This window comes from Lutjanus erythropterus, chromosome 7 (assembly GCF_056507025.1).
Source record: "Lutjanus erythropterus isolate fLutEry1 chromosome 7, fLutEry1.hap2, whole genome shotgun sequence".
NCBI lineage: Eukaryota > Metazoa > Chordata > Actinopteri > Lutjaniformes > Lutjanidae > Lutjanus > Lutjanus erythropterus.
The window spans coordinates 5,522,595-5,533,257 of record NC_139323.1 but is presented as its reverse complement, the minus strand read 5'-3'; the positions used below and the strand labels follow the sequence as shown (position 1 = coordinate 5,533,257).

At 38.1% G+C, this 10,663-nt stretch overlaps 1 protein-coding gene across 2 annotated transcripts; it reads left to right on the top strand.

The window, feature by feature from the left end:
• Positions 1 to 1,096: 1,096 nt before the first annotated feature.
• On the top strand, positions 1,097 to 10,105 carry LOC146323473 (aquaporin-4-like). Of its 2 annotated transcripts, none has more exons than XM_084722457.1 (5): positions 1,097 to 1,176; positions 3,672 to 4,128; positions 4,748 to 4,912; positions 5,303 to 5,383; positions 9,592 to 10,105. In XM_084722457.1, the coding sequence occupies exons 1-5, from the start codon at positions 1,142 to 1,144 to the stop codon at positions 9,838 to 9,840; spliced, it is 987 nt and encodes a 328-aa protein (XP_084578583.1). In that variant the 5' UTR covers positions 1,097 to 1,141; the 3' UTR covers positions 9,841 to 10,105. The 2 variants fall into 2 exon arrangements, with proteins under 2 accessions (XP_084578583.1, XP_084578584.1); XM_084722458.1 differs by having other exon boundaries at positions 1,130 to 1,176; positions 3,675 to 4,128.
• The last annotated feature ends 558 nt before the right edge of the window (positions 10,106 to 10,663 follow it).

Sequence of the window (10,663 nt, the reverse complement as noted above, 5' to 3'; positions counted from 1 at the left end):
TCAAAAATGAACTGAAATAACTTTTTAAAACCAAGAGGAGACTGAAGAAACATCACAGAAGTTGGGCAGGACTTTCATGGCTGGATTCATCATTTTCTAGTCAAAAATAATAATAAAGTAGTGACTTAAATATGTTAGTGTACTGGTCTGACTACCAATTAGAGTAAAAATAAAAGTGTTAAAGTATTCAACTAATGATCATTTTATCATCATATGAATATAATCCATAAAGCTGATCAATAAACTGGAATCAATGACTGAATGACTTAATCCACAGTATTTTTGTTTTTCTATTGGTGATTCTGTTCTCATCTGGTCCCACCCAGATCAAACCAGGACAAACCAGACCCAGACACCAGTGATTCTCCAGTTTACTCTGCCAGACATATTCACTCTGCACAATTTAATATCTTAAACAATCCACTATCATTAACTCTGGAAGCCCATTTCTACCAGAGGAAGAAAAACAATATCCCCACGCTAAGTCATAATTATGAGATATAAAGTCATAGTTTTATAATAATAATATAATATTATATTATATAATAATAACAATAATAATAATAATAATAATAATAATAATAATAATAATAATAATAATAATCAACTTTTTCACAATTTTATCTTTTTATCTCATAATTATTATTTTTTTTTTTATTTATTATCATTTCCCAAGGTGTAGACATACAATCAGCAATACAGCAATAATCAAAAGTAATATAGCTCACTCTACATTTACATCTACATTTCTATTTTTTATTTCATATTTTCAATTTTACCTGTCTAATTATCTCATAATTCCGACTTTTTTATCTGATAATTATGACTTAACAACGGGGATCATTTTTTCTTTCACTAGCTGAAATGAGCTTCCATAATTAACAGTGATAGGGGAAGAAAGTAATAAAAAAGTAATTAAAGTAAAGTTTATCATGACAGCATCAGTAAACTCTTGTTTGTTTGTTTTCCCTATGCTCACTGAACTTAGTTTCACTTGGCACTGTCAGTAGCTCTCTGCACCCCCAGGGGATGCCGCCCCCCAGTTTTTGCTCGGCTCTAAAACTAACACAAACAACCGCACACACGCACGCACTAACCCTGGTCTGCTATAAAAGTCAGACTCATCCAGGCTGGTGGAGTCATGACGGAGAGCGCCGGGTCTCTGGAGCGCCTGAGGTGAGTACCCGGCACGCGTAAAGACGCACAGTTGCTGGGAGTTTTCATGCACAGTTCAGAAAGCTGCGTTCCCTTTCTCCCTGTCTTGTTTTTTCTAACTGCATGCATGGCTCGTTCTTTGTTTTTTCTTCGGGACAATAATCAGCATTCGCGCTGCAGTTTGGAGCTGAGCGTCATGTTATCACACAGCGGTTGTGACCACAATGACGCACAAAATGAAGACTGTTGCTTTTGTTCATTTGATGGTTAAATCAAGTCTGTTTTCCTGTTGGCGTTATTCATTGCGTTGGAGACATTTCACTGTGAGCTGCTCCAGAGTTGAGCACAAATAACCATGCTGAATCAAGGTTTGAATTTCTCTTGGTTTATAAATATGGAGGCCTATTGACACCCACACTTCTAGAAAGGTGGGTTATATAATAACCCGCATGTGGAGATGCAGCAATTAGATTAGTTTTTTTGATAATTGATGAATGGTTTCAGTCGTTTTTCAAGGAAAAACATTTACTGGTTTCAGATTCTTAAATACGAGGATTTGCTGCTTTTGTCATTAAGAACAATAAATGAAGAGTCTGGCTTTTGAGCTGTTGGTTGGACAAATTAGGTGATTTGAAGATGTTGCATTGGGCTCTGAGAAATTGTGATGAGAATTTTTCACAGTGGTTTGGTTAACAGATTAAAGAGATTGTTCACCCCAAAATGAAAATTTGGTCATTATCTACTCACTCTGATGCCGACTGAGGGTTGGGTTTGCTTTTTTAGTCCACAAAACAGAATCTTCCAGACAATAGAAGTGAATGGTGACCAGTTTTCAAATGAGGAGTTAAACATTTTTTTTAAATGCCATACTGCTCATCCAAGTCTCCTAAAGCCCTGACATGCCGTTCACTTGCACACACCCACCGTCACACCACACACACCCAGTTCAGAGGGTGTGCACGCACATGTGAACATGGCTGAAAGCAGAAGCTCTACAGAGAAGATTCAGGCTAAAAACATGCTGTAAATGACGTATTTCAAGTCAGCTTGGCATGTTGGGGCTTTAGGAGACTTGGATTACACCAGGAGCAGTATGGAGGCATTTTATGTTTTATTTTTTTACATTTGAAAACTGGTTACCATTCACTTCCACTGCTTGGGAGATTCTGCAACAGTTTTCCTGTGAAACTCCAGCAGATTTTGTGGACTAAAAAACTAAACCCGACCTCAAGTCAGCATAAAGGTGAGTAGATAATCACTGAATTTTCATTTTTGGGAGAACTATCCCTTTAAATGATTAATCATGAAAACAATCGTGAGGATTAATCGATAATGAAAATGAACATTAGCTGTAGCCCTACTCACATGATTATTAGGATACTTATTAACTGTAAAGTGATGACCGCAAGTTAACTGAACACCTGTACTATCATTACTGCTCTTGCTGTATTTCTTCTGCTATCAGCCCTCCCAGTGCTACCAGAAGTATTAGTAGTATTATAATGAAAGTATTATTTTGTCTTTTGTATAGAACATGTTTTTAAATATATTTATAAAATAAACATGGAATAAATATGAACAAATAGCTAAAGGGCAAATGCAAAGAAAAGTTAGGGAGTAAACAAAACAGCAGCACTGTGTTTGTGCTCCCATGCATGCACTTCAGAAGTGACAAGGGGCCCACAAAGGTATTGTATGAAATTCTTGGACTTGTGATGGTCTGACATTGTTCCCAGTTCAATCAAAGGACAAAGAATCCACTATAATCTACATGTAAACCAGCCCGAGGCTCCTGATGAAAAAAGCCGACACGAGCATACATGTAACACAGAGAGGCAGGGTTGGGAGGGTTACTTTAAAAATGTATTCTGATACACTTACTGATTAACTGTTCAAAACTGTAGTCAGGAATGTAAGTATTAAAGTATTAAAGTAATGTAACTTGATTACTTTCTGTTACTTTTGGATTACCTCAATGTAAATATAAGGTGAATCTATTTAACCTAATATAGTGTTTTTAGGGCTGCAACTAACGATGATTTTCATTATCAATTAATCGGTTGATTATTTTGTCAGTCAATTAGTTGTTTGGTCTATAAAATGTCAGAAAATGGTGAAAAATATTGATCAAAGTTCAAGATGGCGTCCTAAAACCACCATCACCTGTGGTGAAGGTCCTGTGTATCATCACATTTATTACCAAAATTGTTTTGCAGTAAAGATTGATGAAGGATATGATATTAACATGTTGATTAATGAAAGTAAATACATGAAAATGTAAGTTATCAATCAATCATTGTAATAATGTTTAGTTAATGGGAGCATTTGTCTCAAATACTCACCATGTTTTGATATTTATATGACTATATTCAGGGCTGGATTAACCCTCTGTGGGGCCTCAGGGCCAATGAATGAATTTAGTTATTTCTCCATTTAAGGGTTAAAACTCTTCTCATGTATATTTTTTTCATTTCTTGTTGATTGTTGTCCTTTTCGTCTTCCTGTCCTTCCTCCAGAAGGTGTTGCTTCCCCTGTCGTCCACCACGCTGTCAGTTCCAGCCTCTATCTTGCTGCACTCCAGAAGAAGCCATGACTGCCTTCAAAGGGATCTGGACTCAGGAGTTCTGGAGGTGCGTGGGGGCTGAGTTCTTCGCCATGCTGCTCTTCGTCCTGCTCAGCCTCGGCTCCACCATCAACTGGGGGGCCGTTGAGGAGGATCCCCACCCCCCTGACCTGGTGCTCATCTCCCTCTGCTTTGGCCTCAGTATTGCGACCATGGTGCAGTGCTTTGGGCACATCAGTGGCGCTCATATCAACCCAGCAGTCACAGCAGCCATGGTGGTGACCAGGAAGCTCAGTCTGGCTAAAGCTGTCTTCTACCTGCTGGCCCAGTGTGTCGGAGCCATTGTGGGGGCCGCCATTCTGTTTGGGGTCACTCCAGCCTCTGTTAAGGGGGGACTGGGGGTCACCACGGTTAGTTTGGACTTATTATTTTCAGTTTTTATTCTTATTATTATCGGTGTTATCATAATTTTCTAAAAAAAATATATTGTCAGTTTTCAGTTGCAATTAGGTTTAGGAAACAAAACTACTATGGTGTGTCTGTGCCATTCCAAAGTCAAAGTTCATTGCATTGTTGGCTACGGACACCTGGATGTTGTTTCTGCCATGCTAGGCTATACACACCCAGGTGTGAATAGTCACATTGGCTATTTACACCTCAGGTGTAATTAGCATTGTTGGCTACTGATACCTTGGTGTTTTTCTCTGTCATGTGGGTGTAAATAGGTACACTGGCTATTTAGACCCCTGGTGAAAATAACATTGTTGGGTACAGACACCTTGGTGTTTGTTTACACCCCAGGTGCAAATAAGATTGTTGCCAACGGACATCTGGCTGTTGTCTCTGCCATGCTTGACTATATACACACAGGTACAAATTGTCACATTGGCTATTTACACCCTGGTGCAAATAGCACTGCTGGCTACAGACAACTGGAAAAATCCTGACAACTTGACTGTTAAAGTCTCTATTCTTTCAGTACTATATCCTGACACAGATGTGTAAGTTGGTGTTGTGTTTCCACCACAGGTAAACACCAGCCTCTCTGTGGGGGGCGCCCTGGTTGTAGAACTCTTCATCACCTTTCAGCTGGTTTTCACTGTGTTCGCTACCTGTGACCACAAACGCAGCGACCTGAAGGGTTCATCAGCATTGGCTATTGGCCTGTCTGTGTGTGTGGGTCATCTGTTTGCTGTAAGTGCCCAACACCTGTCCAGCTGCCACCACAAACATGCACATAACAATTATTCAATAACTATAAGGGTTTCAGAATCAAATCCATTGATCACTGACACAGATGCCTCAAAACACTGCACTCAAACAGCAATCAGACTTGAAATTATGTTCTTAACTATTATAATTATTATAATTATTATAATATAATGTAACTCAATTGCATTCCTTTATTTTTGGATTACCTCTATATAAAATATGGGGAAATTGTTCCATAGTAACTTCTCAAAATTGTGTGTCGTTTATTGTAAAGTGTTATCTTTGTTGCAGCAGTCTACAGTGTGTTGAATGTGTCAGTGTCCGGTGTCAGATCACGAGGTCACTATAATGTCTGCTGTGTTGTTCCCTCAGATTCCTTACACTGGAGCCAGTATGAATCCTGCCCGATCCTTCGGTCCAGCCATGATCACATGGAACTGGGACAAGCACTGGGTAACTACGCTTCTATTATACTTCAGTAACAATCAGAGAATATCAATATATACATACATATATATGAGTTTCTTCAACTAGGGGCACTTTTAAGCCCCAGCAGTGACATTTTGGATTTCTCATGTGATGCTTGATAAATGAATACACAGTGTTATTCAAAATCTTTACAAAATATAATTACTAAATAATGTGATTTAATAACATTTATGAAGCATTTTTTGAATCCAAACACCTCTTTTGCTCAAGTCGCACGACTGTGGTCTCAATGTTCAGATAAATCAGTTAATAACTTGTTATTACCGTTGTCAAAACTAACACAACAGACCTTGCTATCTGCAAAATTACAAAAATGTCATTTTCACAGCTGTTGTGGGTGTTGCAGTAAAGACTTTGTGTTGCCATAGAGACAATTTCAAGGCAAGCAAATGGTAACTTCAGTATTTTTCAACCTGGAGCCTGATTTCATGTTTTTGTGTCTAAATGGGGACAATAATTTTGAAAATTGCTCCAGTATTAAATGAGACCATAACGTAAATCCAGCTAATGTAAGCAGTAGCTTTTTGTTAAAGGTCTCATTATTACTGCTTCCCATTAACATTGTGTCCCTACCAACACACTGTCATTACTGCTTTATTTGATTCTATTTTATTCTAATATGATTTTTATTTGCAAACTTTAACACTTAAGTGAAGGTGATTTAGAGGTTAGAATTATAATATCATTTATAAAAAGCAACATATTATCTTTTGTGTGTATGAACATAGTTGACATCTAAAGTAAGGTTACTGTCTAAATATTCCACTGAGTAGAAAAGAAAATCATGAAATCCCCTATTTTTTATTATTATTTCAGTGTTTACAATGATGCATAATGTTTGATGAAAATACATTTAAATGTGTTTAAAAAAATTAAAGAAAATGCATTTTTGTCTTCACCACAATGTTATGTTAAAAACAAAGAACAAACCGTAAAAATCATGAAAAAACAAACATACTTCAGATTAAAATCTTAACATCTATATGCTTTTTGGGGTACCATTTTATATATATTACAGACTCTGATGCTTAAAATAAAATAAAATCTAAAAAATCACAGTAGTTCATATTTACTCATTTTGGGGAGTCAAAAATTCTTGTTGTTGAAGAAACACATATATTCACATAATGCTGCTCTCATAAGTGATTCTCCATCAGAGAGTGTTGATTAATTATTATATTATAGTAAATAGTCACTGAATGTCATTTCTTCTCCAATATCAACTTTTTGTTGGTTACAGTTATCGTCCTCGTTGGTTAAACAGCCCTCAGGTTTGAAGTTTTTTCCTAGTGTTCTTTTTGAGAGTGTGTGAACAGACTCTCCTTTCTTCAGAGCTGCTGTCCTGACGTCTCATTAGTATTGAGTGTCTTTGTGCGCTCTCTCAGCTTTGATGTCATCTCTTGTTTGGATTTTGATCTTGCAGATTGTTGTAGTCTCATCTCCTTCGAGAAGCTTTGATATTCTTTCTGCTTCTTCCATCATTTTGGCACGGCGCTGTGTGGTTTCATGCAGGCTTCAAAGTTACCTCGGCGGACATTTTCTCTGTCTCTTTCACTTCCCGTGCCCTCTCAGCGGCGTCGTTCCTGCTCCTGCTCCTGGCTGTGGTTGATTGGTTTTAGTTAGTGGGCCTCTGGTTTTATGACTGTGTAATTTGGACTGACAGAAAGTCCAGTGGCACTGTCTGCAAAGCATAGGCATCAGATGGTACGGATATAAATGTAGAGCTGCAACGATTAAATGATTATTAACTGATTATGAAGTAAGTCGCCAACTATTTTGATAATCAATTAATTGGTTTCAGTCATTTTTTAAGAAGAAAAAAAAGTCCAAGGCATTTAATGATGTCATCTTGGACTTAGGGAAACACTGATCGACATTTTCTCATATTTTATGGACCAAACAACTTATCAATTAGTGGAGAAAATGATTGACAGATTAATTGATAGGGAAAATAATCATGCAGGAAAGACTTTAAAAATAGATCCAAACATGTGGAGCACACAGACGTACTCAAAGAGTTCTACTGGGAACCTGGGTTTTTATCTTGAACTTACCCAAGAGGTTCTACTCACAGCCCTTTTTTTAGAACAAAGAACCCTTGACAGAAGAGTTTATCAAGGATTTGCAAAAAAAAGGGTTCCTTGGATGAAAAGGGTTAGCCTAAAAAAGAACACTTAACAAACCCTCCTTCAAAAAAGGGTTCTTCAGAGGCAAGTGGTTCTGGGCAGAACCCTTCAGGAAGAACCCTTTTTGGAACCCTGAGAGTATATAATATCAGTAGATGTCACTGAGTCCTGCCCAGAAGCTCTCCAAATAACAGGGGAGAGATTTGTCTGTCACAGATGGTGATGCGCTAAAGCTGAAAAGTGTAGGCGGGAAATTCATCGCACAAACACATCAGGGATCACCACACCCAGCCTGTCAACTCAGCTGTCAACTCCAGTTTACTGCCATCAAACTGCACTCTTTGGTCTCTTCTCCTTTAGATTTTCTTTCTGCCAGCCTTTTCAGCCATATAGCTGTCTGTGGGTCCACCAATTTGGTCCAGACTGAAATACGTTGCACGCTTGGACACAGAACGGACTTCCAGGCATGCATTAGTTTAAAACACTCCCTTAAGACACTCTTTTCACTTTGGAAATACAGAAACACAAACACATCAGGCTGCCAAACATGCCTGTGTGAGCTTTAGTCTCAATATAACCACAAACTAACCTACTAAAGCATTGAAGTTGCTATTGACAGTGAACAAGTATCAGCTTTTGAATGAACAAAATAATAAACCACAACAAAAAGAATACAAGATATGGGGGGTGTCTAGTGTTTATTAATATACAACTCAGTGACTATTATTTCTGAGAAATGTTCTACAGACATTCATACTTCCTAAAGAACCACTTTGGTGATCCGATGAAGACATTAGGAACTAACTGTTTTTTAGACTTGTGGGAGTCATTATTGGACCAGGCAGAGTTCATTTTTCATTGCTGACTGTTAGCCTATACATTAGCCACGCCCCCTTTCATAATTCATGAATCGTTGTGGACTTGGCAGAGTTCCTTTTTCCATTCGTGTGATTTATGGCGCAGACACAGCGAATTTATTGACGTAGTGAAGTTGATGGAAGCCATTCATTTTCCATGGCAAGGACTAGATTCAGCCGGTTGATGAGTATGACGCAGTGAGTTGATGGACCGATCATCGTATCTGAATTATCATACTCACAACTAGACCTCTACGTTATGCAAATGTGGCCCGTCCAACACAATGTAGCAGACTCACTGAAGTTCGATCAAACTGTCAAATTTGAAACTAGATTCTGTTCTACTTCTCGCCTAAAATATTTTTGGAAACATATTTTAGTGACTGTTTGGCTGAAAAATTGGCAAGTTTGTGACCCGGTCGCCATGTCAAAAGATCTAAGCCGTAATCAAGCACCACGCAAATGCCGTTATTGTCTTTTTACATTTTTACGTCATTTTCATTATGTTATGTCCTGTTACATCTTTTAACTTGCTTTTGTTGTTACATCTTTTACGTCTTCTTCTGTCGTTTTCATCTTGTTAGATCTTTGACATTATTTTTGTCTGGTTACATCTTTTATGTCTTTATCATTACGTCTTCTTGTTGCGACTTTTATGTCATTTTTGTCTCGTCAGGTGTTTTCAGGTTGTTTTCTTCTTATTGGGCCTTTTATGTAATTTTCGTTATGTCTTTTTACGTTGTTTTTGTCTTGCATTAAAACTAAAGCAACAAGCCCATTTTGAAAACATAAGGAGTAGAAAGTAAAGAGATTTGTGTTAAAATGTAGGGAGTAAAAGTAAAAACTTGTCTGAAAACTAAATACTCAAGTAAAGTACAGACACCTGAAAAATCTAAAAAAGTTAAGTAATGAAGAATCTATAAGTACAGTGGTTACTTCCCATCTCTGATAAAGGATTTAACATGTTTACATGTTGTCAAAAATACATGTCAAGATAATATGAGATGATGCAGAAATAACAGTAAAATGCTCAGGAACATTCATTTATGGACAAATTAACTCTTCTCAGAGAAAAAGTTTTGTGAAGCACTGGTTTCAATTTTGATATGTGCAGTCTCAGGATGTTCAATGTTCTGTGTTTCCTCCTCTGTGTGTGTGTGTGTGGGTGTGTGTGTGTGTGTGTGTGTAGGTGTACTGGGTGGGTCCAACCCTCGGTGGGGCTCTTGCTGCAGCCCTGTATGAATACCTGTTCTGTCCGGACCCGGAGCTGAGGAAACGTTACTCTGACGCTTTCATCAAGACGCCGTTCACTGCGACCAAACACCGGCAGAACTCGGTCACGGCCCAGGAGCCTCTGTTCACCGTCATGGACGTGGAGAGAGCCGAGAGGAAGGAGAGAGAGAGGGAGGCGCCGGGGGAGGTGCTGTCCTCCGTATGACTAGAGAGGAAACGCAGCGCTGATGTCCGGACTGCTGACACACAGTCCACTCTGAAGGAGACTGGTCTCCTGTAGACCTCAAACACTTCAAAACCACAGAAGGAGGAAGGAAAAGACATGCCAACTTCTTAATTATGTAAAAAGACTATAAGGGGAATATTTGCTAAGTTGGGGCCCTTCTTTCAGAGCCAAACAGTTTGACTGTGTTTGTCCATATGAACTTTTTGCCAGTAAAATGGAAGAAATAGAGAAAAGTGCTAAATTGCTAAAAAAAACAAAAAACTGTGCGTTTGTGCTCATGAATATGTATTTCCAGGGTGTTCCTATTGAGAGGACAGAAAGTAACTAGCTTAAAATAACTAACTTTTTACTTTTACTCCCTACATGAACACAAATAGCCGTATGTTCAACTCCTTACATGTTCAAAACAGAGTCGTTACTTTAGTTTTAGTGGGGTTTTTTGCATCATTATGTACCACCTACCCAACATCAGGACTGATTTTAGCCGAAATGGATGGGACAGTAACACATCAGAGCATATCATGTATGACAGACGCAACAAGATGTAAAAGTTGTAACAAGGCGAAGTGATTTTCGTTTTGTTATGTCTTTGAAGACAAAACAAGGCGGAAATTACTTTGAAGACATAACAAGACAAACATAACATAAGACGTAAAAGATGTAACGAGATGAAAATGACATAAATGATGTGACAAGATGAAAATGACGTAACAGGGGATAAAAAAAATGAAAACAACATAAAAGACAACATGAAAACAATGTTAAAGACAAAACAAGACAAAATCACTTAAAAGACTTAACA